Here is a 27,916-nt window from a genome sequence, read left to right on the forward strand (position 1 = left end):
TTTTTATCAGATTCATCCACATATGTCCAAAGCACTCCCTCTGCTCAGCATGGGGGAAAACACTTTTTACTGCATTTTCCAACCCTTTACATGCATCTGTGTGGATGGCCAAAGGAGAAACTGGCCCTATGCATCTTTTCAGTTGCATCATGAACCATATCCATGATGCCTCTGTCTCTGATTGAAACATTCCTATTGCAATTGGGAACATTCAGTTGTGTCCATCTAGAGCATTGCATGCAGCCAACTGACCATTCCACTTTCCAGTCAAAAAAGATGAGTCTATGCTCAAATATGGACGACAACCTGCTTTGAATCCATCTATGCAAGGCTTCAAACACATAAAAAACTTGCTGAATAAAACCTTGCCATCCTCTGTTACCTCTGTATCTATCTCCACTACACTCCCAGGTGACCTCTTCTCCACCTCTGCTTTAAAACTATACAACATCCTAAATGTATTTGCCCAGTCACCATACAATGATTTCATGGCCCTTTGTTTTGCTTTCCACACTGTGGTATATTGCAGCTGGATGGGGTACAACTTCTCCAAGTCAACTTTAAGCCTCTTTGCAGTAGTGTTTGGAGTCTTGGCTAAAATAGGAGTAATCTTCTCTGTAACCCAAAGCTGTGATGTCATCTTTGAAACTCTCTGTGAAGTGGTCATACATGTATGCTGGTGTGGTATTTGATTTACCCTTACTGTACTTCCATCAGGTTGTAGTCTGGCAGACAAGTACCATTTGCAAGGATTGCCACCACCATCATAACCTTTGCACCGAGCATAAAATTTCTTTCGATCAGTCCACATAGTCTTGGTATCAAACTCTTTTTTCACTGCATAGGTCCTGAAAGACATCCTAAACTCCTTCATGCTTGGCCACAACTTTCCCACCTCAATAACTGGGTTCTCTTTGTCATACAAACAAACCAGCTCATTATCATCTGCATCATCCACATCATCTGCAGCCTCTCTCATCAGGTGTTCTTCATCCTCATTTGCATTTCTAGGGCCTGTGTTACCTTCAGCTGGCAAAGAACTGTCATCCTTCTCCTTATCTTTGTCATCAACTTGAATGCCAAACATTTCGGCCATATCAATGTCAGATATTGGTGTAATGACCAAATCTATTTTTTCATTCAACTCTACTACATTCCAGTCAACAACAATCTTCCTAGCACCATGGGTTCCCTCCTCTCCATCTGCATCAATCCCAGTATCTTCAGCTACTATAGTCGGTTCAGTCAACAATGCCAACATCTTCTTTTGTGAAACCCACTCATCATCTTCCATCTGTGCAGCCATCTTTGATGGCACATAACCAACTCTGGAATGAGTTTGCAGATCAATTAGCTCTGCATAAAATGTTACTTGTTTGCTTGCCCATCCTCCTTGCTGATCAATTTCAGCAACCATGGATTCTCCATCTTCAATTCTCACATATTCACCATTATAGTTATCGAAACGTTGCAGAGATACCTCTTGTTCTGGACCCCAAACAATACTCTCCCCAATTCTCTCCACCAAATTGCCCACGGCCTTCTCCTTCATGATCTCCAATTCCTGGGGATCAACATCTGCAAAATCGACATCCAACCTCACGGTGGTATCTCTATCAATGTCTTGGACACTGCCATCACTGAGCTTGGCTTTACAGGAAAAAAATTCCACTCTAATTGCGAATGTGGTGGCAGAACCTGAACCTCCCCTGTTTTGTCAATGGCAGGCAGCGGCGGCAGTCACTACCAAATCGAGTTCGATTCTAAATCGCCAAGAAAAGAGGGTGCCATTACCGATTTGAAGCACTGTCTCCTCGGGGCAGCCCGTCTCCTCGCTCCATCTCATCTAGCCCTCGCTCCATCTCCTATCCAATCAAGCAACAGGGGCAGCATGAGGCCACAGATTTATGGGTACCCCAGATTTATTCAAAATTCAGTGGAATGGGAGTAGTGTTTGGAAAATACTCACTCGCAATAGCCGCTGCAGGGATAGGCGCTCCACCACCGGGCCGCGGAGAAGAAACAACCCCCGGATCCAATGGAGCCCGATTCTAAATCGCCAAGAAACAGAGGGCAGCATGAGGCCACAGATCGGGGAGTGGGACTAGGGTTTCGGGCTCACCTCGCAATAGCTCTGCCGCTGCCGAGAAATGCACTCCACCACCGCGGAGAAGAAACCACTGCCGGAGAAGATGCTTACGGCGGCGCCGCTCGCCCAGTCGCCGGTCGAGTCGTGGACGGTTGACTCTTGACTACGTGGCCATAGGTGGACCCCACCAGTCAGAGCACATAACCCCCAGTGTCCTAACCAAATCTCAGCCTAACGGACAGCCAACTAGCCGCGTAAATGGTGTGTCGCATGGGAGCTATTTTTTCCAACGAAGATGTCGCATGCAAGCTATTACAGCCAACGACGTCGCATGAGAGACAGTTCACACCAACGACGTCGCATGGGAGCTATTCACCCATCTCCAGCACCATCTTCAATGGAGATCATCTTCTTCAGCGACCCGCATCTCAAGCACCATCTTCAGTGAAGAGCAAAATCAAAAAGCTAACTCCAGAACAGTAAAGGTAACCAGATCAAGCTAGCAACCACATCATCTTCCATGAACATCATCTTCTTGTACATGCGTTTCAAGCAGCTCCTCCTCGGCAGTTTCTTCAGTGCTATCACCTCCTTGAATCCTAAACCATCAATCAAGAACAATCAAAACCTGAATATACTAGCAGCAAGCAGTACACAAGGGTATGAACAGATGAAGAAAATCATAACCTGAAGGGCAGCGCCCAGACTGCTGGCGCTACCGATGAGGAGACCTCCTGATCTGGAAATGGTCGGTCGACCAAGCCGTGGGGCAGCCACACGCCCATGTCATTGTTAGGGTACACCTTGGGCCTGACCACATCAAAGGTACTCGTGTCGAGGAAATAAATGCCAGAGCGCAGGTGCAGGTCCGATGTATTGAAGGAGCGTGAGCAGCCTCGCCCAACAAAGATCAGGCGGTTGCCAAGATCTTCCTCGACCCAACGGTGCAGACCAAGCTCGCCGGTAGGGCTTTTCATGGAGAAGACTCTGAAGCCTGTGGTGAGGCGAGGCTCACCAAGCACGTCTGCGAGAGGCGCGATCTGGATCACCATGAGAAGCCTCCCGCGGCTCTCCACTAGGAAGCGGGCAACGACCGGCTCAGGCGCGACTCCGGGTGGCCTTGGATAGAAGATGCACCTCCCCGAGCGCATACTGTGCATGCTCTGTTCTGTGCCTGTGGCATGTGGTACTTGAGAATGTTCTCGTTGCGAGTCAGGACACAGAATGACTCGTTGTAGAAGATGACGTCCTCCAGGCCCCCCCGCCAAACCCCCCGCGTTCCTTGGCGCAGGTGTCCAGATCGTCCTATTAGCAAGTGGCCAGAAGGCGAGCTGGGTATTCCCCACCATGATGGCGGCGATGGTGAAGCCTGGAACTGGAATGGTGTACTCGGTCTCGTAGAGTGGGGAGACATGGAGGGCCGCGGAGGTGGAGTCGGAGAGGGCCGTTGGGTCGACATACCCGAGTCCGGGAGGCGGCGGCGATATGGCGGCGGCGCTGATGCGGACGAACCTTTGATCGCTGATGCGGTCGCGGATGTCCCGCATACAGTGTGGGAGGCTTAGCCGCGCGCCCGAGTTGAAATTCACCAGCTCATAGTTGCGATCCTTTGTTCCCACCAAAATCCAGCCCCCCTGCCTCGCCGAGCTGATATGCCGCGGCATGTGGTGCAGGATTGCGGGGACGGGGTGGTCGTGGGGGTTACCTCCGTTGCCGAGCAGGCAGACGAAGGAGGGAGGGAGGGCGCCGCGGTGTGGGAGGAGAAGCCAGGGGATCGGCGGCGCGCGCAGGTCGGAGACGACGCGGCGCCACGCCTTGCAGACTCCGGCGACGGCGAGGCGGTCCTTGAAGCAGTCCAGGTAGTCGAACAGCAGAACGATGAGGATGTCGACGGGTAACTCGCCCCAACCACCCGGGCTATCGCTGGCAGGTGGAGATCCGAGACCCGCCATGGGAGCCTCTCTCTCTCTCTCTTCTCTTCTCTTTTGGGCGGTAGTGTGAAATGTGGTGGGATGAGGGGGGCGGGGGGCTCGCTTGGGTGGGGGCTAATGTTTCGAAAATTGAGCCGTGTGGCCTCTGGCCCTCTACAAGGAAAGCGTGTCTATGTGGGTTAATCCGCCGTGAGGAATTGGATGGCCCCCGCCTGTCAGACTCTGATTGGTTTTGGGTCCGGTGCGTTCACGCATCGGCCGATATGGAAGGGGGGAAATGACTTCCGAGTTCCCCAATCTCAGATCTAAGAAGAAGAAGGCGGAATCCGTGGCGGTGGCCGAATCTCGGATCGAATTCAACTTCCGGCCTCTGCCTCGGGCCTGAAATTTTAATAGGTTAGTCTCTATTAGGTTAGTTTATTTATTGACCTATATGGATTTCTAGGGTTGCCTCTGATCGAAGTTTACAAATCAACTGTTCTGAAATTCACTCCGAGCTTTGTCATTTTGCCAGGTAATCACGTTGATTGCCCCAGATGTTGAGCTCAGCTGCCCTGCGGCTTGGTCAAAATTTTGCTGGCGCGGACTTCAGTTTGCACGGGCGCAAGCTGAAGAAAATTGTCAGATGATACTGCATTTAGTACGGGTTCCAGACAGTGTCCGAGCTCTGAAAGAGTGGAAGTTCGTAACTATGCAATTCCCGGCAACATCTATTCATGCAGGAACTAGCAAGGGAGATCACCATCTGAGTATGTATGTATCACGTTTTTCTTCTGTTCCAGCAGCTGAGGAAGGGTCCGATTTCAGCAAAAGCAAATCAGGGTCATCAATCTCAACTAACTGTGCCAAACAAGGTGTTTATGCAACCGGTGAGCAGGTACAATGAGGCCAGGTAGGGCATCAGCGACCAGCTGTGGCAAATCAAGTTCAGAGTACTGCTAATCAACGACAACTAGGTCCTGCTCAGGGCAGATGCATGCCTAGTGTTGCACCAAGGCCATCTTACGATCCATGGAACAAGTTCAAATTATTTGTTGAAACAAGACCAGGGCCATCTCAGTTCAGCTTTTCCTCTGAAATCAGCAGCAGCATGACACAAATGACCCCAATATCACACTGTATGTCTGGTTACTCTATTCAGAGCACTGCTGCATCAACAACTCAAACAAAGTTTACCTCACTCCGTCCATTGCCCCCTTCGGTGGTCTCTTCTCATGTTTATAGTAGTGAAGCTGCACGGCCTCATGGATATACTACATTCCGTCCACTAGTTCCCCTGCCTTGCGAACCAGGCAAATGTAATGCTCCTGGGGATGTGATCTTTATAGACAAGGGTAGCATGAAAAAGGCTCCCATAGCATCAAGATCAAATACTGAGATTTTGAAGCAAATCAGCAAAAGTTTCAAAAGACCAGCAAAAAAGGATGATGTGTTATTGTCATTACCAAAGAAACCTTGTGTAGCAGGGAAGGACATAAATCAATCTGTCGCCACTCCTGGAAGAAGTCTGTGGATCCAGACCAGATGGACAACCCTGAGATATTTGCCTGTTCGTCTCAACAAACCTAAAATAAAACTTCAAGCTGTAGGCAGTGATGCAAGTACAGTTCGCATTGGCAGATTCTGTTAACAGTGTGGGTACAAGACCTGTTAAGTTGCAATCTGGAGCAAAGCACATACTCCAGCCATGTGCTAGTGCTAGCTTGGACCAAGTAGATTCCTGGCCTGTGCATTCGGTGATACAGTTGGAAGTGGAGAATGCATCTCACACGGTAGGTCCATCGGAAAAGACCACAGATCTATGCTGAAAGTTGCAGGGTTTAACCATTCCTGGTGGTTAATGTGAGTCTTTTTATCGTCATCGGAATAGACATCGTGTTACTGCTATGAAGCCATGCTCTGACGAAGTCGACACCACCAGTGCCTAGGATGCAGCCTAGGAGAAGGCCCAGCCGAAGAAGCGTGTACCCGGGCCCTCACAGAGATATGCGTCTGATCAATGGTCAAGTGACCTGGTATAAGTAGCATATAGGGGAATGGTTTGTATTGCGGCGAATAGATACACGGCTGACAGCTGTATAGATTGCTGCTTTACCTGTAAGCTTTCCTCTGTAAGCGACAGAATTCCACCATAGCCATCTCCAGATCTTGCTGTGCTCCTAACAACTGGTACTCCAAGCCAGAAAATTTCGCCCCACCTTAAAGCGGGATCACCCTCACGATACGCGCCTAGCGGCAGCGGCTGCGCGCCGGCGGCAGGAGCTTATGGAGCACCTCACCCCTGAGGGGAAGGCGGTCTATGAGACCATCAACCAGGCGAACGAGGCGGCACACGTCCGACACCAGAAGGAGCTCGATGAGCTCATCATTGCAGCAGTCGGCCGTGCGGTCGATGCGGCGGTGTCGCGCTCCGTCAGCGGGTGGTGGACAAGGCGGTCGGCACCATCATCAACGACATGCAGGCCTACACCGACGGCGCCGAAGCGGAATTGCTCAAGCAGATCGAGGAGCTTTGAGCGGCGAAGGGTCTCGCCTCCCATTGCGGCGACTCTGATCCGCTCATCAGGACACCGAGGGGAGCCGCGGAAACCGGCCCAGATGGGCACCGTACGACTACGATCACACGGGGGGCGGGATCTAGGGCACCTCTCTCTGCCTTACATCCCTCCTCCGACACGAGGTATCCATGAGAATCAGAACTCGAATTCTTCCTTTGCTAGTCTGTTGAATAGGGAGAGGAGAGGATCCAACTCAAACCATGGAAAACTACCTTCCATGGAGTTTCCAAAATTTGACGGCAAAAATCCTAAACTCTGCCGAGCATGCTGTGTCGATTACTTTACCATGTTCGATACTGATCCTGACCTCTGGATAGCAGTAGCAGCAATGCAGTTTGAGGGTGCTGGCACACGCTGGCTTCTTCAGTTCAGCACAAATTTGTGCGTGCTTCCTGGACTGAGTTCTGTGAAGCAGTAATGCACCACTTTGTTAGAAATTAACATCGAAAACTTGTTCCTCAATTGTATCGTTTGCATCAAATAGGCACTGTGGAGGATTACATCAGTCAATTTTCTGAACTGATGGATCAGCTCACAGCATATGAACCTCAACCTGATATGCTACCTTACACAATTAGACTTGTAGATGGGTTAAGCATGAGGTGCCTTTAATTGTTGCTGTTCAGAGACCTGTCAATTTGGATACTGCTTATTCTGTTGCTTCTGTGCAGGAAGAGGTGGGCTACAGGGAACCTGATTATTCTTCGCCATCATTCAGTCAAAGAGACAGCTCTAGATCTTTATTCTTGACAGTACAAGCCAGCCAGTTCCAAGGGTACTGAAGAAGTTAAAACCCATGACCCAGGCAAGCAAGCAGCAGGGTCTGAGGATAAGCTAGCAGCACTAAAAGCCTATCGCTGTCCCAAGGGTCTGTGTTTCATTTGCGGTGAGCGCTGGGGTAAAGAGCACAAGTGCAACACCACTTTGTAATTACATGTGGTTCAGGAGCTGATGGAGTTTTGTGCTGCTGATTATTTAGATTCCAATGACAGTGGTATGGACCTGATGGTGTTATCTGAGGAGACTCGGTCAGGTAGCACGGAGGCTAGTGCCCTTCGTTTACAGAGTCATATTTCAGGTCATGAGGTGGTATTTCTTTTGGATTCTAAGTTCTCATTCCTTCCTGAGTGAGCATTTCACAAGCAACCTTCAGAATCAACAGGAGCTTGGCAAAGTACATATCTAACAGGTCATGAGGTGTGCATGTGATTACCATATCTAACATATAAAGCCTCCTACACTACCCGCCATTTCAGCGCCATCGCGGTTCGAAAATCATCCTGTGCGCACAATGGTCCTCGCTGGCAGCGGTAATAGCAATTTCATCGACCTGGTAAACATCCGACCTCTCGTTCATTTGTACGCCACAGGTTCGGCTCAGGAGCAGCTGACGAGTGGGCCACTCTTATACGTGGGACAGGCTCGCAGCGACGCGGTCGGTTCGCGATTCTGTCGATGGAGAGCCAGGGCGGGTCGGTCGTGGGCTCTGGCCAATCGCTCGTGGCGGGATTGGCCAACCCTATCCACCAATTCCCCGTCCGCCTCCTCCTCCCCTGCTCGCTCGCCCCGCGTGCGGTCGCCGCCACTCACGGCGATGAGCGGGCAAGGCCGCGTGAGCCGATGGGCCATTGCAGTTGCCGCCGGGAGCGGCTGCCTCCTCTTCCCTTCCCGTCCCCCGGTTCCTCCTCCTCCGCCGCCGCCGCTCTCCACTGGCCGGCGAGCTTCACCCCTCCCCTCCTCTCCTTTCCCCCACAATATCCACCTCCTGCCCCCATCCTTCGCGCCCGAGAAGCCGTGGCCGTCGCTTCATCGAGGGAACGGCGTGCCGGATCCGGTGTCCCCGTTCCATGTCGGCCACCGTCCTCTTACCACCCACCTCCCGCTTCCCGACCCATCCCCGTCTCTCGACGCGGCACAGGTAGGAGCTGGCTGTTCAAGTGTCCATTGACGGCGGCGAGCCCGAGCCGGCGACGTAGATCTTACCGGTGGACTGCCGGTCGTCGACGCGTTGCCTCGGACTCCCACAGACGCAGCAGCAGCCGCAGCAGAGGATGGCCACCGAGGTATGCCCTCCTCTCCATCCTCCCCTTTGTTGTCATATATTCTTCAAGATTGGAACTTGACGACCATGCCACTCACCTCATGGTTTGGTTACGTACGTACACATATACTTGGCCGGCCATGGGTGCTTGCTGTGTTGCCTTCTGCAAGCATTTGTTTTTCCACTTTCGCTTTGAAGGCAACAATTTAGGACCCATCCTCTGTTTGTGCTTCGTTTACTCGCTGGGCTTTGCAGTTATGTGAGTCGTTGTAATATCTGTAGATGGGCAATTAAAATTCCTTCTGTTGATCGATGCTATCTTTAGTTGTGTAGGTTGAAACAAACGTCAATGGCTGTTGAGTCTACCTTGACCCGTGGCACTGTTGTCACCCTGATTGATACATTTCTCTGAGACTTGAATTGTTTCTCATACCTGACGCTAACGAACACTAGAGAAATATTGGGATTTCACTCTGTCAGACAGTCTAGACAACCAACACCTAATACCTGACTGACTACATCAATCTCTTGTTAAATACATAGGGGAGAAATATTGCAATTTATGGTGAGACTGCTGATGGTTTGGAGGATGACGGCAGGTTTTTTATTTTTCTTCAGCTTTGTGACCCCTTCTGAGATTTGATTTTGTCTTGATGTTTTTGAATTTCATTTCGATTTGGCGCTTTTGCTGGTGGTATAACTTTGTCGTCGTGTGCGCGTGTGTGGCAGCCTGGAGCAGGAGCGTTTACTCGCTGTGCCTATGGTAGTGGCGGCGACGATGGCGCGTATGGTAGTGGCGGCGGCCAGGACGTGCCCTCGGCGATCTCGACATCCAAGTCAAGGTAAGGAGCCCTTGGTGTTTCTCCTCCTACCTCAAGATCCCATCTAGCTCATGCGCCTCCTCTCGCATCAATCTAATCCCCTAGGCCCTTCTCACCCCTCACGCCCTCGTGACCTTGCCAGGATTGGCGGCGCAAGAACGATGGCGCTGCAGGGGATCGAACCAGAGGAATGTGATCCATCCTGTCAAGATCGGTTTCTGCGTGTGGTAAGGATTTGCGTGCTCTTCCACTGGATCGATTTCGTGTTCTTCCTCTTCTTGTTTTGTTTTCGTTTGTAGGATTGCTGATGCTAATTTGTTGCTTCGTCTTCTGCTGTGCGTGTACTCACTGCGTTTGTTTCTTTACGAGGAAAACCTCAGTATGTGGATATCACATTCAGTTGCATTGACACGGGAAACAAATTGAAAAGGCAATTAGATATCTTTTCTCATTGAACGGGTCTGTAATTAGATGTCATGAGCTGGGAGGAAACAAATCCAGTTAACTAGATAAATTTTTTCATTGAACGGGTCTGTAATTAGATATCATGTGCTGTGAAGAAGCAAATCCAGTAAAACAAATAATTACTCAATATCTCAAAGCTGTGAATTGACTGGCTGGGAAGTGAATTTACTGGCTGTGATATTGAGTCATTATTTTCCTTTTCCCCATGCTTTTGACCTTCTCATAGTGGAGTATGGTCACAGCTGTTTCCTTGATGTACCATTGACATGTCTAGACTACAAACCTCATTCTTTTACCAGCTCTGAGATTTTACATAGTGATGACTCATGATTAAGATTATTATTGTGAAAAAGAACTTGCTTCGTGTTATTATGCAAAGTGCTACAACCTTCACATAAGAAGCTCCACACTAGAGGCAAGGTCCAGCTCTACCAACAATCTTAGCCAGCCCGGTTTACTTGTTTTGATATTATTGTTTTATGGAATTACAGGGTCTGACGAAACACCATCAAGAGATAGCTGAATGTTTCAACCAAAGGGGTGTGTCTTTAATTTTCCTTTTAAGAAGAAAGAAAACTTCTGCAGCAAAATACCAGGAAACTAAATGGAACTCATAAAGCTCAGGAGCATAATGGACGCCAGGTTCACCTTTTTTTCCTTTTCTTGGTCATACTCACAGCCCAGGGTGTGATAAATTTCATCAAGGAAAATAATGACTCAATATCACAGCCAGCCAATTCACTTCATGCTAGATTTACAATTTAGTTGATACAAAAAGGCAATGCTGTTTATTTATGACCTAACACTAGCAGTTAACCCATTTTATTCGGCTTATGAGCAGTATCAGTACACTATGTAATAAATGAAACATTATGTGTTTTTCTAGCAGACCCGAAATAACAAACTTAGTGAAGATCCTAAAAGCAATAATGGAATGATTTGTAAGGAAATCTAACCAAACAAACAAACATAACCAAACTTGTCTCATTTTATAGCATTTAGATAATGTAAAACATTGTACAATTGGTATTGTACAACTATTTATTGGGTAGGTTAGCGTGTAAACAACATAGTGCGTGCTTTCGTTTATATTACAATTTATTTGATTCACAGAACCCTGGTAGTGACATGATTTTGGCAGGAGAAAGGAGGATTATCATTTCTAGAGGTTGAATTTTTTTCTTTTAATGAATTGCAAATGCTAAATTCTGTTACCATGAATTAGAAATTATAATACTCTAGCTATACAGTGTTAGAAGATTATCCTTTAACATTTCTACTGAATATCAAATACAGTATCAGTTAGGGCTTACAATTCTACATTTCTACTGAATATCAAATATCAATTAGTACTAATCGCATAAAATAAATTAGTATTTACCATTCTACGTTTCTCCTGAATATTAGTATCACAGGTTTATACTAATTTTCCAACCAGGGGAACTCCAGTTCTGAAAGGTTTATACTCACCGGTGAGCTATTCCCAGTAGAAATTACTGGATAGGAGCAAAATTGTTTTTCAAGATCATGTTAGTATTTTTTTTATAATAGAGCCATAGGCTAGACCAAACAAATTGGATTGTTTTGATTTCATTGTGTGGTTGTGCTTGCGATCCAGGTGAGTTGAGCTGCGGCTTGGATGGGGATGTTGGTGCTGTTCAAGAGGCCTGCTGGGTTTGCCTTTTTCAAGGTTCTGAACCAGGGCAGGTGAGTGCTCGCCGCCACCTCAGCTCTTGGTGTGGTTTGGATTACTTGCGTTTAATCTGATCTCTGCCTGTTTCATGGCCGACGGAACTTTCTGTTCATCTTTGTTTGTAGGATCTATGGAAGGAGTTCACGACTCGGACTCGACGAGAAAGGTTTGTGCTTCATCTTTTTTTTTTTGATGGCAAAATAACTTCTCTTTATGAAACAATCAGTACTTCATATATCTATTATAACAGAGTAAGTCAACAAAAGCCCTTTTATTTGAATGAACAAGAATCCGTTGTGTGCTGCTCAGCTATGTGCCCCTTTTCCAAATGTTATAAATGTTATCTTAACTTAGTTGTCACATAGAAGTTGGTTTGGGCTACTGGGCTCATTTGATGTTTGCATGACTTATTTGAACCCGATGCCGGCCTCACCGGCATCCTGAGGCGACAGAGCGACGGCCGCGCTCGACACCCTCTTTCGCAACTCGACGACAGCCTAGCGTCATAGGCGACCCATTTGGGTGGGCGACAACGACCGCAGCTGGTGCACGCGCTCACACTCAACCCGTCCATACTCAACTCTTCCTCTCGGTATGAGCCCCTTGCATCCTGTTTGAAGTTTTCTCTTTTCCCCCTTCTCCGTTTGTTTGACCTGGTTCTGCTCGGGTGGATGCAGGGTGCGGACTGAGAATTGGATGCTCTGTGCCAGCATATGGAAGTGTTGTGACCACTGTTGTTCCGGATGTGAGGTATAATGCTAATTGGACTTGTGGATTTATCGTGTCTTGGAATGGATTGCCGAAATGTTGGGGTTTTCTCAGTATGTAGTTTCTTTTACTTATATTTTATTCTTATAATTCAGTGGTCCTTGATTGCAACCTGGTGTCATCCTGTTCCTACTCACAGGTTACAGTAGTGCACGAGCTGACAAGGAAGAAATCTTGGTTTCAAAGTTCTCTCTGTACGTGGCTAGCTGAGTCGGGTCTACTTAACTTTGCTATCTGAAAGATATAGCTATTTTATTTTCCCATTCAATTAGGCAATCTTTTGAGGAGGTTAAAATGAGTTATATTTTGGGCAGGCTTGATGGCTATTTGTATGTTGGGCCATGTTAGTGGTGTTCTTTATTTGTTCATGGGTCAGATTGTTTGTTTGGTCTTATGGTTTAGACGTTTGTCCTGACTGTTTTGGTATGTTTATATAGTACTTTTGGAATGCGATATGATTCTTTTTGGGTTTTTTAGTTCACGCATTCATTCTAAGAATCTTGATATCCGGCTGTGTTGTTGTAGATTTGTAAGTTTTTTGCTTGGGAGCCATCTATTCAGCCATGTTGGAGTAGGCTATATGATTTTTTCAGTTCTGACCACGTATGCTTCTTCCTTGGTCTATTCACCAAGGTTTGCTCCCTTCCTTTCTCACTTTGATGCATTAGCTTTGTTTCATTATACTCTTATATGATGCTCTGCGTCTGTGATGATCCACCACCAACTGAGGTATATAAATAAGCTGTGTTTCCTACATTTGTGCTGATCCACACAACTTGCTGATCTCCAACTTATTTCTTTTCTGACCATCTGCATTTGTGCATGTAGTCATGGACACCGACTCAAAAAATGAACAAGGTTACCCCTTCAGCTGCAGGTGCAGGGTACTATGTCTGGACTTGCCTTTTTTATTTCAATTCGTCTTGCTTTTTTGTACTAAATCTTTGATTCATGCTTTTTCTCTCTTCAATAGTAAATCATCTTGCAATACCCATGGTGCCACACGTGTTTTATTCACCAATCCTGTCAAGAGAAATCAAAATCAAGACGCCAATCAGCTTAGCCTTGGGCTGCTCCTTTTCTGCCTTTTGTTTCCTGTATACACTCATCTTTCTTTGATGGACCTGAATTTCTTTTTGTTGTGTTAGGTTGACGGTGACACTGCAGATGTAGCTTCTCTGACCGCTACCGAAGACACCGCTGAACAGCTTAACCAAACAAAGACAAAGTGCTGTTATGTAGGCATGGTTTAAAAACTAGAGCCTTTGGCTGGTCAAGTACCCTTGCCAAAGCGTTCGTGTAATCTCTTCAAGTTGTATGAAGCAAATTCTATGTATGTAACACCCAGGAAGAATATTATAATAATTATATAGAAGCAGAGAATCAACCTTGCTAGAGCGTTTGTCAAATATCTACTCGAGTAGCCTTGCCAAACTTTATCTGATGTGTTCTTCACATGTTGTTTCAGTACATTCTCTAGCGTAAAATTTCCTTTTCAGTCAAGCAAAGTTTTCTTTACGATTTTTTTGAACTTAAGTTTTCTTTCATGAAGTTCACTTATAGTCGCTCAACAGGCTCGGTATCAGTTGACAGACACCCCGTTGTGGCCTCTCCTGAATCAGCAAATGATGTGGTGATACACTCACCCCAATATCCACAAAAACGACTTTGTATATATCATATTCTCCTTGACAACCCCTTTTAACTGGTTAGGCCTAGCCCAGCAAACGTCAGTGGGCCGCATGAGCTCCGTGTGAAATCTATAGCATTTGATCTGAGATAAATAGTTAGGTTCTTTTACTCATCATAGAGCATCCAACATAGAAAAAGCCAAAAAGACCTTTAAACCATGCCTATATAGCATATCATGCAGATTCTTGGTTTTTATTAGTTTCACATGCTAAAGTATATAGTTTGAACATAGATATTCCTTAATTTTCCATATAAAAGGTTTAGAATGATTACCCTCAGTGCTTGCTAAAACTCAAAGTTACTAACAAATGCAAAGATTCCAGTTATAAAAGGTTTAGAATCATTACCCTTGATGCTTGAATTTGTACGTTGCACCTTACTTGGGTAACATAGAGCCAAATGGCCCATTGTCCAAATACACGTCCAAAACACTCCGGGTTTGACATGGTCTCCATCCTTGATCAAACATAAAGTTACTAAAAAGGCAAATATTTTCAACGCGAACATGGTTTCAAATGGGTCTTTGCGCCATTTGGCGCACCGGGTCATCTAGTTCCTTTAATGGAGGGTGCAAGGCCGGTCAACATTCGTCCTTACAAATACTTGCCAGAACTAAAGAGTGAAATTGGAAATCAAATCAAGGAAATGATTAAATCTGGTGTCATTGAACCAAGCTCTAGTGCGTTTGCATCACCCATTATTATGGTTAAGAAGAAGGACCACGCCTGGAGGCTGTGCGTTGATTACAGACACTTGAACCTTCTGACCTTAAAATCCAAGTTTCCTCTGCCGGTGATAGATGAACTGCTCGATGAATTGACTGGACCCTTGGTTCTCCAAATTGGATCTTCGTGCTGGTTATCATCAGATACGATTGGCTCCAGGGGAGGAGTACAAGACGGTGTTCCATACTCACAGTGGTCATTATCAATTCAATGTTATGGCATTCGGTCTCACAGGAGCTCCCGCAGTGTTCCAAGTTGTCATGAATGAAACACGGTTGGCTGTGTTACGTTAATGCACGGTGGTTTTCTTTGATGACATACTTGTATATAGCGAGACATTAGCCGAGCATGTGGAGCATCTGAAACAAGTTTTGCAATTACTCCAGCAGAATCAGTGGAAGGTCAAAGCATCCAAATGTGTTTTTTCCCAATGCAGCATTGCTTATCTGGGTCTTGTAGTGAATGAACAAAGGGTATCCACTGATCCTTCTAAAGTGCAAGATGTGCTATCCTGGTCAGCCCCGCAAAACTTGAAAGAACTGCGAGGATTCCTTGAGTTGTCTGGATATTATCGCAAGTTTGTTTGCCATTATGGCATTATCAGCCAGCCCCTCATTCAGTTGCTTCGGAAGAATGTTCCATTTGTATGGTCTCCTGATGCTCAGGCTGCATTTGACTTATTAAAATCTGCACTGACTTCTCCTGTATTGGCTTTGCCCAATTTCAGCCTGCAGTTCACTATTGAAACGGACGCTTGTGATTCAGGAGTTGGTGCAGTTTTATTCCCATGGACATCCGATTGCTTTTGTCTGCAAAAGTTTGTGTTCAAGAACAAGGGGTTTGTCAACATACGAAAAGGCTATTTTATTAGCTGTCAAACAGTGGTGTACGTATCTCCAACATGCTGAATTTTTTATTCTTACAGATCATTGCAGCTTGGCACATTTAGAAGACCAACGTTTGCATACAACCTGGCAGCACATGATGTTTTCCAAACTACTGGGGCTTCAGTTTACGATCAAGTACAAAAAAGGGAGTGAGAAGTGAGAACAACAGAGTGGCCGATGCTCTATCTTGTAGACCACATGATGAATTGTCATTACCTGGCTATTACTTCTCACCATCCAGTGTTGGTGGATTCAAGAGGTTATGGATTTGTACCAATCTGACCAACAAGCTAAAGAATCGTTGACTAGGCTGGCAGTGCACACTGAACATGATGATATGATTCGTTACAAATCTCGCTTATGGCTGCCCCGTGCATCCCCTACAAGATTATTGAGGCTTTTCACTCTAGTACTGTAGGAGGCCATTCTGGCATTCCGGTAACCTTGAGGCGCCTCAAACAGCTCCTATATTGGAAAAGGGATGAGAGCTCAAGTGCATCAATATGTGAGTGAGTGCATTATCTGTCAGCGTGCCAAGCCTGACAGAACAGAATACCCAGGGCTGTTGGCAGCTCTACCGGTTCCTATATTGGAAAATGCTTACCATGGATTTCGTGGAGGGTGTTCCAAAATCTGGCCGAATCAATTGCTTTTTAGTGGTGGTTGATAAACTGTCGAAGTATGCTCATTTTATCGGATCGACGCATCCCTTCACAGTTGCTACTGTCACCACTGCTTTCATGGGCAATATTCACAAGCTACACGGTATACCCGAGTCTATTGTCACAGATCGTGACCGTATCTTCACCAGTTGTTTCTGGCGAGAAATTGCTGCTCTTACTGCTATGAGGCTTCACATGAGTTCATTGCACCATCCTCAGACTAATGGACAGTCTGAGTGAGTAAACCAATGTCTTGAGGCTTACTTGCGGTGCTTTACTCACGCATGTCCAGTGAAATGGGCGCGGTGGCTCTCTCTTGCGGAATACTGATACAATACGTGCATGCATTCGTCCCTGGATGGCAAGTCACTTTTTTGAAGTGTTGTATGGACATTCTCCTGGGCAATTTGGTATCTCTGCCACTGATACTTGTGTTGTGCCTGATCTAGACACTTGGCTCAAAGATTGCGCATTGATGCTTCGTATTTTGCAACAGCATTTGGAACGAGTGCGTACTCGTATGAAAAATCAGGCGGATAAGAAACACTCTGATTGTGTGTTTAACATTGGGGATTCAGTGTCTATGGAAGTCCAGCCCTATATACAATTGTCAGTGGCTCCACTTGTGCATCATAAGCTGTTATTCAAGTACTATGGCTCCTTTGAAGTTCGAAGTGATCGAACGCATCGGTCCATCGGCTTATCGGCTTCAGTTACCTGCAGGCAGCCACATCCACCCGGTGCTGCATGTGTCCCAGCTTAAGCAGGCATTGGGACCTCACTGTCAGGTACAGCCAGAGTTACCTCCTGATGATGCTCAATTTGCCATTCCTGTTTGTGTTCCGCAGCGTTGCTTTCATCAATGGGGCTTGGTGGCTATACAGCAAGGTTTGATCCAGTGGTCCGGTCAACCAGAAACACTGGCAGCCTGGGAGGAACTTGATGAACTGCGGCAACGTTTTCCGCGGGTTCCAGCTTGAGGACAGCTGTTCCTCAAGGGAAGGGGAATGTTACTGCTATGAAGCCCTGCTCTGATGAAGTTGACACCACCAGTACCTACGATGAAGTCTGATCTCAGGTTGCTGGCGGGGCGGGATGCGGCTGCCCGCAAACACCAAAGCGGGAGCCAGCTTTTTTAGCGGCTGCCCGCCGGCCGCTTGATTTTTAGCGGGCAGTGTGGCAGCCCGCAATGACCTGCCAGCAACCAATCGTTCTCATGACAGTCTATTTCCGAACACTCTTCTGCTAGCTCTAGTGTGCCCCTGAAGGTCTTCAGATGATTCCTTGTTTGCCTCGCTAGCTCCTCAACAGGCTTCCTACCATGCAGCTCATGAGATTCTCAATCAAGTGACGACTGTAACTGTTTGTTTTATGAACACTGGTATACATGCAACTTTTTCTGTCCAAGGAAACACTTTTACTTAAGCTTGCCCTCTCCCCCCGCTGAATGTTGTCAATCAAGTGCCATATGTGCTTGGCCATCTTGCTGCTAGATATGGACCTTGGAGTCATGGTTTTGGCTTCGCCCAAATAGGATTTCACACTTCAGCCGTGACTCTGAAGTCTGAACTCTGCAATGATCGGCCTTCGTCACTCTGTAGTTATAACTGAAATTGGAGAAGAGATAGACAGTCCGATGGAACTCGTATAATGCTGATCCTAGTAGCCTGATGGGTGATCCTGATGTTTAGCTCATTCAGGATGGTGCTGACTTACAGGGAACTGGCCCCAGTCAGATCAATGCAGTTCAATATACGTCTGTTTTCAGCTCCTATGGACCTGGTCGCCAGCGAGCCAGATAGCGTGATGTATTCCAAGCTACCTCAAGCCCCTCTTAGCATCCCAGATCATGCCATGACGGCGGCAGCTACTGCTCTGCAAGTACTGATGACAGACGGTAACAACATTTTCGGCTAAAGTGATTTTAAAATGTCACTTAAAAAAAATGCCGCTAATGTCCTACATTCATGTCTAGCATGTTTGTCGTAACTCCTTTAGTAACCGGTGGTTTAAGAATGCAATGTGTATTATTTTCTGATCTGAAAATTGATCATTAATCATTAAATCTATAAATATTACTCCCATTCCTAAATACGTCTTTAAGAGATTTCACTATAGACTACATACGGAGCAGAATGAGTGAACTATATACATCCAAATGTAGTCTCTATAGTGGGGTCTCTAAAAAGACTTGTATTTAGGGACAGAGGGAGTAAATAGTATAGAATGCATTTTAATATTTTATTCCCTCCGTTTCTGAAGAGATTTACATACGGATGTATTATGTAGTTTAGAGTGTAGATCCACTATTTTGCTTCGTATGTAGTCTATATTGGAATCTCTAAAAAGACTTATATTTAGGAACGGAGGGAGTATTTATTTAGCATTGTGGTTACTTTATTACTTTTTTGTGTCAAACATAAGAGTTTACTTTCTTTTCTGAAACGGAACTTAAGAGTTTTACTTTTGATAAGTTTGGTGTAATGCCATGATGTGGTGCTGAAGGAAACATGGAACAGAAAAGATAAGCTGATATTTTCTGAACTTGGTTACTACCTCCATGGGTAGTTTAATTTAAACTACCTTTAGGAATGGAGGTAGTATTTGGGTTGCGGGCATAAAGGCATGAAAAGCTCCAGGTGGAGGACAAGTAATCTGAGCATACATATCTGACCATTCAAATTTTGATTGACTGAAACAAAAACATACACTAATAGTCATCACAAGCCCAGGAAGGCTCTGTCGGTTTTCTCCCATTAGCTAACCAAGCAAAATCAACTTAAATAATCTAGCAATCACTTGGGTCCAGTTTTCCCATAAGAGTCACGCAGAGTAACAGTCCTGTTAAACACGAGCTTCCCGGGCTTCGAGTCGGTGTCCACAGCATAGTAGCCTGGAATTCACATTCAAGCCAAGTCAGTTGCATCACAACAGATACAGCCAAACATTATACAGAGACCGGTTGACAGAGTTTACCGAGCCGCTCAAACTGAAACTTATTACCCACAACGGCGGTTGCAAGCGACGGTACAGCATATGCGCCCTTTACAACCTCTTTTGAGTGCGGGTTAAGGTCACCCAGCCAATCTTTCAATTCGGCAGGATTCTAAGAGAGCAAGAAACACATAAGTGGCTTTCCAGTCCAACACACATCTGTAATGACAACGACAACAGCGAGCGAAACTATACCTCTGATAAGAATAATTTCTCAAACAATCTTATTTCGACCTTCAAGGGCTCAACTCCAGGTGCTGGCTCGGAAACCCAGTGCAGAACACCCTGAACAAATTGCAAACCAAGTCAGTCAACTTCTGGAATATTTTTACGGTTTCCCAACTCCCTAACTAGATTTTTAAGATTTGAACGAAAAGATTTAAGTGGCCAGCTACCTTAGGTTTAGAAGTCTTTGAGGGGTCATACTCAGCTCGAATTTCAACAATATCATCTGGAGTATCACCATAAATAACCTCTGTGCATTTTATAGGGAATGCATACCTATATCAATTAAAATTGACAAGCACCAAACTGTAAATATGCCAATGTGGAGTCGAATAGTCGAGTAAATCCAGATCAACTTTCTCCACAAAAGAACAATAGTTCTACCTTAGCAGGACAGATTTACCAGGAGCTAGCCCATAGTAATCTTTCGAGTCCTTAGGGCGAAAATCAGTTTGTTCAATGTAGACAGTTCTTGAGAAAGGAACCTGTAAAAAGGTGGTGCATAATATTACGAAGCACGAACACAAGGTAAAACTTATAAAACATCAAAGATATATTTCGAACATAAAATATTTCACAAACAGAATTTTGAACAGGTTGTGCCATAGCAACAAAACTTATTCTTGCCATCATACACTCGATGAACAAGAGAGGCACCTTGTAGTAGGACGAAGCTTCATCAGCAGGAGCATCAGGCCACTTCTTTCCATCAAGCTCTATGACTTTTCCATCTTCTAAGTTAGTTATTACAACCTAATTTAGCAAAACGAGGCACCGTGAATGTGTTAGGAACTTCTAAAGGCTGAAGACATGGAGTGATTTGCAGCAGGAACCAGATGCCATACCCTTAGAGGATGCATAACAACCATGGCCCGAGAAGCTGTTTTATTAAGTTCTTCTCTGATATGATATTCAAGACGGTCGACACGAATCAAGCTACTGTCACTGCACATAAAGAATATCAAGGGCAATCATTAGCAGAAACAGAGGTTTTGCGATTGTGCGCCTGGCTCAAAGCACAGTTCATGCCAAGTCATTTGTTCACTTACCTTCTTGTTATCCCAATTCCACGGATAAATGAATTGATTGCAGTTGCTGTCACTCCCCGTCGCCGCAGTCCTGCCAGTGTTAACAAACGCGGATCATCCCAACCATCTACCCACTTATCTGTCACAAGCCGATTCAACTGCAACAGAACAAGGACAATGGATATCAATAAATATAGGCCAAAGCGGGTAACATTTATTCCTCAATTATTAGCATACCTTTCTTTTAGACATAACGGTATATGATATGTTCAGCCTTGAATACTCCCAAACATATGGCTGGTACAAGCCTGAGGCAACAAGTAGCCAGTAGTATGACAGGCGACGTGTGTCAAACTCAAGCGTGCAGAGCTAATAAATAACCACACTCAGTTAGTCCTGTTATCGTTCAAACAAGCCAAAGCTATTTTGGGAAGGGAAAATTACCGAGTGAGTAATGTTTTCAAAAGAATCCACCATGCAATGGGCATAATCATAGCTTGGATAGATACACCATTTGTCACCAGCATGTGGATGAGGGGTGAACTATATGGACATCAAAATATTGAGTTATGTATTTACGATATATGGACATTCCAAATAATTTATCAATCAAATTTGTAACTTACTTTTATTCGGTAAGCAATCAAGTCAGACATGTTTTTGTTATCATTCTGCGTGTCCTGCTTCATTCGGAGAGTTGCTGCGCCCTCGGCAAACAACCCACGTCGCATGTCTTCGAATAATTGAAGCGACTCTTCAATAGGTCTATCCCTCCATGGACTATCCACCTTGTTTCTCCTGCATTCCTTGATTTGTTCTGCAGTCTGGCAATCATAGACCAGTCAGCATTTGCACATTTTATTTCTCATGGACTCAATATACATGTTCATTTCCTCCTTTCAGAATTTTTGTAATAATGTGATAAACAAAGGAGAAGAGAAAAAGAACCTGGTGATCCACATAGGCTAACCCTTTCCGTATTAACTCAACTGCATGCTCATATAAAGCTTGAAAATAATCACTTGTATATGTGATTTTGTAGGGCTCCCAACCCATCCACTGGACTATCTCCTTGATGTGGTCTATATATTCCTTCTTTTCAGCTTCTGGGTTTGTGTCATCAAACCTGTTGTTCAGATAGACAGCAGTTCATTTTTGTCGTGAAAGAGAATGGCAATGGGGAAGAACTTAAGCAGCAAGAATTCTATGTATGCATTTTTAGACCAAGCAAAGCTAATCAGAACTCCAGACTGAAAGATGGAAATTAAATAGATGCAGAGAAGAAACATAATCTCCAGCAGTAAGGGAAGACATGACTAAGATATGTAGTCGGTACATAACCAGTAAACATGGCCAGGAGAAAATTGCTCCAAATGGAAAACAAATGTTATTACCTCAGATAACAATTGCCATTCCGCTCTTTAGCCAGTCCAAAATCAATAAACATAGCCTGTATCAGATGAAGAATTTAAGCATAATATTCCGTTTCTCATGGAAGTGGTACATGGAAATGCTTTTCATGAAGATTATAAATACCTTGGCATGACCGATATGAAGATATCCATTAGGTTCTGGAGGGAAACGGGTAATCACTTTTCCACCAGTTGCCATAACATGTTTCTCTAAAATCTCTTTTGCATTATGCGCCTTCCATATGTTTCCATCGCTGAAGAATATTTCTGTATGAACCTACCTCGTGAAAAGAAATCAAAACCAATTTAAGTTCATTTCTTATAAGTGACGACCAAAAGTCCAACAGAACAATACTGACCACATGGGGATATCAGGGAACAGTGCCGTGTAGAATTTATATGCATAACACTAACAGACATTTAATTTAATCGACTTAACTCATCAGTTTACTATACCTTGTTGTTTTCTGCCGGCAGAGGAAATACCGAGTATGGATTCAGGTCCTCTGATGGTGGGGCAGCAATAGCTACTGCAACGTTTTTCTCCTGGATTTCAAAGAAAACACAGCTAGCTAATTACTCCCTCCGTCCCATAATATAAGAACGTTTTTGACACTAGTGTGGTGTTAAAAACGTTCTTATATTTTGGGACAGAGGGAGTAGTAATCAATCGTCCTATTTTAAACCCAAAGGCTCTCTACTTCAGAGTACCAACCTCAACTTTCGCTGGTTTTTCTTTCTTCTTTTTTACTGGTTTTACATTGTCAACTTCCGTCTTTGGACCTAGTATCTCTGTAAGCCTCTTCTCGATTTCCTCCTGTATGAGCAAAGTAATGAAGAAGGTTAAAATAAAGTTAATACAACCCAAACAAGTGAAGTACTTTGTCTCTAGCATTGTTTGCACCTTTGTCGCCTTAGCATCACCCCAGGGGTGTCTCTTCCTAACCTGTCCGCATAGGCTACCAACTGAAAGAATGAGAAGAAGGATAAAGGACCAGTTCGCCCGAATAATAAATCAGAAAAATGTGTAGCACAAAAGTAAATTGGAAGGCAACCATTTATGTGATACCGCTGCACCAATATAGCTCCCATATTTTCCTGTAGAACCTCCGCGACAGTTGAATGAATCTCTTCAACCGAAACAATCACACCTACAGTTACACATCGCGCTCCAATCAATAAGTCTAAACAACCACATTATCGAGTCACCATATTGGTAGAAGCGTATATATTTTTGTTCATATCTGATCATCAAAATGCATAGTTACCCTATACTATTATAGCGTCCAAACAACCACATTATCAAGTCACCATCGTAGACTTTCTTAGGGCATGTACAGTGCAAGGTGCTTATGTGTGATATGGGTGCTTACAGAGAGAGAGGGAGAGAGAGAGTATTGCCACATCATTAAGCAAATATGTGAATTACTCCCTCCGTTTCTTTTTACTTCGCATATAAGATTTGGTCAAAGTCAAACTACACAAAGTTTGACCAAATTTATATAAAAAAATATGAACATCAACAATATAAAAACTATACAGTATGAAAATACGTTTCATGGTGCATCTGATAATATTGATTTCATATTATAAATGTTTATATTTTTTAATACAAAGTTAGTCAAACTTTATAAAGCTTGACTTTGACCAAAGCTTATATGCGGACTAAAAAAAACGGAGGGAGTACATCTACTCCACTGCAAGCTCCTCTTTTAGGTGCTTATTAGATGATTTATTATACTCCGTCCGTCCGGAAATACTTGTGGAGAAATGGATAAAAATGGATGTATAAAAGTATTTCCGGACGGAGGGAATAGTAGTTAGTACTAGTTAAACTCTTAAGCACCTCCTTAACATTGGTGCCTAATCAAGCACTCATCCTTCAATATAAGCACCAATGCTTATCCTACGCGGCAAGAATAAAAAGGTTTATCTTGCTGAGCATCTTTCTAAGCACTTACACTGTACATGCTCTTAGTGTCCAGTCCGTGAATGTGGCATGCATTAGTAAAAATTGGTTGAACCATGTATACTTTTGTTGCAGAAAAACATACCTACACCACAGGCTTCTTCAAACTTCCCAGTATCCAGAGAATCAGGGCCAACATTAGTAAGAAATGACAGAGCAGCATCTAGCTGTGCAGGGTTCTTTATCTGAATGGTGGCAGAAGGAAACTCTTCAGATTCACAAAAGTAAGACAAATGAGCTGTGAAACAGAGTGTGCGTTCTTCATCTGCACTCTTTTCGATCGGACAATGAAAAAGGTAGAAGATATTACCTTCATGGACACAATATAGTTGATGAGATTAGGACGATGGACAAGTGCATTGCTTGGGTATTTGGTGGCAACCTATTTCACCCAGCACGCTCATAAGTCAGACATCAAAAATCTCAAATGTATAAAATATAGAGAAAAAAAATGATAGAAGCACTTACTGCATACAAAAGATTGCCTACTGACTTGTCACACCAAGTTATACCAGCCTGTTTATAGGTAAATCCAGTTAAATCGTGAAACATGAAATGCTTTGAAGAGATGAAAACCGCAGTGGTTTGGTTCACAATAATCAAATGCAACTTGCATCACAAAATAGCAGAAACAAGAAGTAAGACATCATACTATAAGTGATGACTGAAAACCAACACGATCAGTTATGCTATCAAAAACTCTGCATCCTAAAACACATCGATAAGCATCAAGATGAAAAACAGGACAACAGGAAAAGACTGCATATAGTGTAACATCATCCTTACAAATTTACAGCTGCGTGAGGCAAAAAGAATTCGATACTGATCGACTAAACGCAAACCAAATCGGGATGCAATAGATCGTCGTATTTGGGCATCTCTAGATCAAGTTTACTCTACAGCTGACACGGTCGAGCTGGAAGGAGCTAATCGAGTGATCAGGAGTAAGGACAGATCTCAAGAAACCAGGCTCACGGGGAGAATTCTAACAACAAAGTTGAAAGCCAGTAAACCCCATACCACAATTCAGCAACTAAGCCTAAATGAAGCCCTGGACAAACATACATGAATTAGAGATCTCCGAATTCAGAACTAACTACAGGGCGCGACCATGGCAAGCATTACACCGAAAAAGGGTTTCCCCCCGCTTTATATTATAAAGCACCAGACACACGATCACAGGGTAACTGCCGGGGCGAACGGCACAACAAGCCCAAAAGGGAAAAAGAAGAAATAAAAGCCAACAACGGCAGCTCGGCAAGCACAAATGATCCGCCACCGCTGCGCCCTCCACCTTCGTCCCACCACACGCCATGGCACCGGCCCGCCGCATACCAAGCAGCACCTCCAAGAAGGAATGCGACGCCAACGATGCTGCTGCCCGGACGAGTCCTAGGGTTTCCCCCGGCATACGGAGGGGAGCGGGTGATGGGTAGCGCCGACGCCCTTCAAGAAGGAATGATGGCACCCTCAGGTGTCACCGCGTCGGAGCCGGAAGAACCGGCAAAGATTTCTCCCACATCCCCAAGCACCGCTACCCACTCGAACCGGGGCCATCCAACCATCAAGCCACCCGCAAGCACGCGCCACCACGGTCTTGGACACATCCACGCCGCCCCGCTGCGAACACCACCACGAGGCCAAGGAGGCCGGAAAGAAGCGCCAAGCGACGGGAGGAACCACACCGAAGCCAAGCGGGAGGGAACCACCTCCCCCGCCGACGTGCGGGAGGCCCGAGCCCCCGGCGACGTCATGGTCGCCGACCGGACGTGGCAGCAGGGCACACCGGGCCACCCCTGGCCCGGCCAGGTCCACAACGGACCCGCAAAGCCCCGCCGGCCATGTTGCAGCAAGCCGGCACCTGCGCCGCCCGCTCCCAGCCGTCAACGCCGCTCTCCCGCCTCCTGGAGGCCACGCCGCCGGCCCGTCCCGCCGCCGGCCCGCCCAAACCCAGATGGGGCCCGAAGGGCCCAGATCTGGGCCGAGCGGGCTGGTTCAGGCCGCGCCGCCGCGCCGCCCCGCCGCCAACGGCGACGCCGTCGCCCAGTCGTCCACCCACGCCGCGCCAGGATCTCCGCCGCCACGTCGGACCGCCGCCGCCGAAGAGCACCCCCCGGCGCACACCGCCCCGCGCCGGGGAGCACCGAGAGGGGAAGGGCAGGAGGCCGCCGCCGCCAGCAACCCAGGGGCCAGGCCTGGCCGCGGGTGCCGGCGACGGCGGCGGGAAGGGAGGGAGGGAAGGGGGGGCTCTAGAGGAGGGGGGGCGCCGGAGCGCGGCCGGTCGCCCGCGGGGACGACGCGGTCGCGCGAGAGGAGAAGAGCTGATGGCAAGCATTACCTCGGCTATAACGGCGGAAAGATTGGCAGTGACCTTGCTGTTGACAAGAGCGGTCTCCGCAGTGCGCTGATCGAGGCCAAGAGCCAGCAGCTGTTCCAGCTGCAGTAGGGCCGGGGTCTTATCCCCCTTGCATCCTGTGACCGTCGATGCCTCCCGCTCCGTCCTGGAGATGCAAGCAAATATCAGACAACAGTTGAACGCAAAACAGAAGGAAGAAGAAAACAGCACACGACGGTCGTCATACATAATGAGGAAAGAAGGAAACAGCACAACAGTTGGGCGGCGGCGGGATCAAGGGTTTCCAACCGAACTTGCGACGTCCTTTGGTTCCGCGTATTGAGTTTCTTGTATCGAGGACCTCTGCTTCCGATCATATATTCGTGGAAGACTTGTGTTTCTAATCGGCTACGATTCGTTTCAAATCCGGTTTTGCTATAAAGGGCGAGGCTACGAGCTTCGGCCGGTCACCGCGCCAACCGTTCGACTGGCCTATCCAGGGACGTCTGATCCCACCAAAGACGTCTCCGCGTCCGCTCGGTCAACGCCGAAGAAAAATTCCCCCTCGTGGCTGTTAGAATAGACGAGAGACAACAATCCAGAGAGATGTAAAGTGAAGGATGTCGATAACTGCCACACGTGTGGCAGGAAAGAAGACGCACCATACGTCTCTAATGCAAATAGATTGCCACGTCATCGCATACATGCATGCGAGAATCTTTTTGGATTTTCAGTTTTAAAAATGTTTTATCTTTTAAATGAAAAATCCGATTGAGAATTCGTTTTCACCATTAAATCCCTCGCGGCGAGATCTTCAAAACTAGATGTCATATCAATATATTTCGGTGATTTTTTTTTTGTTAAAAGTTGCCATGTCTATTGCACATGAATTGCCATGATATTTACACTGAAGTTGCCATGATATGTTTCAACTATTTTCTTTTACATTTAAAAGTAAATTTTAACATATTATAAAACGGAGAATTAAGAAACTAGACTTGTCATGCACCATAAACTAAAATTGCCATGATACGTACACTTAAAATTGCCATGGTTCAATAAAAAAAATATTTTCATGATCAAAGTACTGGAATTGCTATCATAAAAAAACTAAAATTGCCATGATCTACAAACTAAAATTAACACATGGCAACTTTAGGTTAAGCACTATGGCAACTATAGTGTAAACGTCATAGCAACTTCTGGGCAAAAAAAAATTCGTCGAAACATATCAACATGGGGTCTAGTTTTGAAGATCTCGTCGAGACGGATTTAATGGTGAAAATGGATTTTTAGTTCGCTTTTTTATTTAGGAGATAAAACATTTTTAAGCCGAAAACCAAAAAAAATTCTGCTCGTGTCATCTATTCATACGTGGCACAATGAGTGGTGATGGAGGCGTGTGGACGATCTGCAAACGCCCACACGTGTGGGCGTTAGTTTTTCCGAAAATGAATCAGTGGTTCTCATTGATGATGGGATTACACATATATATAGCCCCTGAAAGCAGTGGCGGAGCTTAGTGGAACCCTGCAGGGGCCACAGCCCCCTCCCGCCCCCCCTAGGTTTGAGTAAATTAGTGAAGAAAATTTTTCTGGGACAACATAGATTAGAGGAAACA

General features: G+C 45.7%; 2 protein-coding genes and 1 pseudogene across 2 annotated transcripts; 1 reads left to right on the plus strand and 2 right to left on the minus strand.

The window, feature by feature from the left end:
• Window positions 1–846: 846 nt before the first annotated feature.
• LOC119305262 lies at window positions 847–4,068 on the minus strand. The gene is made up of 5 exons (XM_037581833.1): window positions 2,777–4,068; window positions 2,123–2,688; window positions 1,970–2,051; window positions 1,795–1,865; window positions 847–1,709 (listed from the first exon to the last, which is right to left on the minus strand). The coding sequence occupies exons 1-2, from the start codon at window positions 4,039–4,041 to the stop codon at window positions 2,601–2,603; spliced, it is 1,353 nt and encodes a 450-aa protein (XP_037437730.1). The 5' UTR covers window positions 4,042–4,068; the 3' UTR covers window positions 847–1,709; window positions 1,795–1,865; window positions 1,970–2,051; window positions 2,123–2,600.
• A 135-nt stretch (window positions 4,069–4,203) lies between these two features.
• On the plus strand, window positions 4,204–6,283 carry LOC119307702 (annotated as a pseudogene).
• Window positions 6,284–18,958: 12,675 nt separating this feature from the next.
• LOC119307704 (glutamine--tRNA ligase-like) lies at window positions 18,959–26,719 on the minus strand. The gene is made up of 23 exons (XM_037583778.1): window positions 26,543–26,719; window positions 26,299–26,461; window positions 24,429–24,476; window positions 24,271–24,342; window positions 24,046–24,145; window positions 23,047–23,142; window positions 22,896–22,957; window positions 22,707–22,808; window positions 22,448–22,537; window positions 22,116–22,268; window positions 21,974–22,029; window positions 21,528–21,705; window positions 21,206–21,403; window positions 21,024–21,122; window positions 20,817–20,948; window positions 20,601–20,737; window positions 20,397–20,496; window positions 20,209–20,304; window positions 19,936–20,036; window positions 19,722–19,827; window positions 19,522–19,611; window positions 19,309–19,438; window positions 18,959–19,225 (listed from the first exon to the last, which is right to left on the minus strand). Coding segments are annotated over exons 1-23 (2,409 nt in total). The 5' UTR covers window positions 26,545–26,719; the 3' UTR covers window positions 18,959–19,127.
• Window positions 26,720–27,916: the final 1,197 nt, after the last annotated feature.

Source organism: Triticum dicoccoides, chromosome 5B (genome assembly GCF_002162155.2).
Source record: "Triticum dicoccoides isolate Atlit2015 ecotype Zavitan chromosome 5B, WEW_v2.0, whole genome shotgun sequence".
NCBI classification, from domain to species: domain Eukaryota; kingdom Viridiplantae; phylum Streptophyta; class Magnoliopsida; order Poales; family Poaceae; genus Triticum; species Triticum dicoccoides.

What these genes read in the sequence shown, in the direction of transcription:
- LOC119305262 (XM_037581833.1), bottom strand. Translation starts at nt 4,041, where the DNA reads ATGGCGGGTCTCGGATCTCCACCTGCCAGCGATAGCCCGGGTGGTTGG. An exon ending in GTCTGGGCGCTGCCCTTCAG is followed by an intron (nt 2,689 to 2,776) that starts GTTATGATTTTC and finishes TTGATGGTTTAG; the next exon opens with GATTCAAGGAGGTGATAGCA.
- LOC119307704 (XM_037583778.1), bottom strand. An exon ending in GCAGCGGTATCACATAAATG is followed by an intron (nt 22,958 to 23,046) that starts GTTGCCTTCCAA and finishes TCATTCTTTCAG; the next exon opens with TTGGTAGCCTATGCGGACAG. An exon ending in TGCCGGCAGAAAACAACAAG is followed by an intron (nt 22,269 to 22,447) that starts GTATAGTAAACT and finishes TTCACGAGGTAG; the next exon opens with GTTCATACAGAAATATTCTT.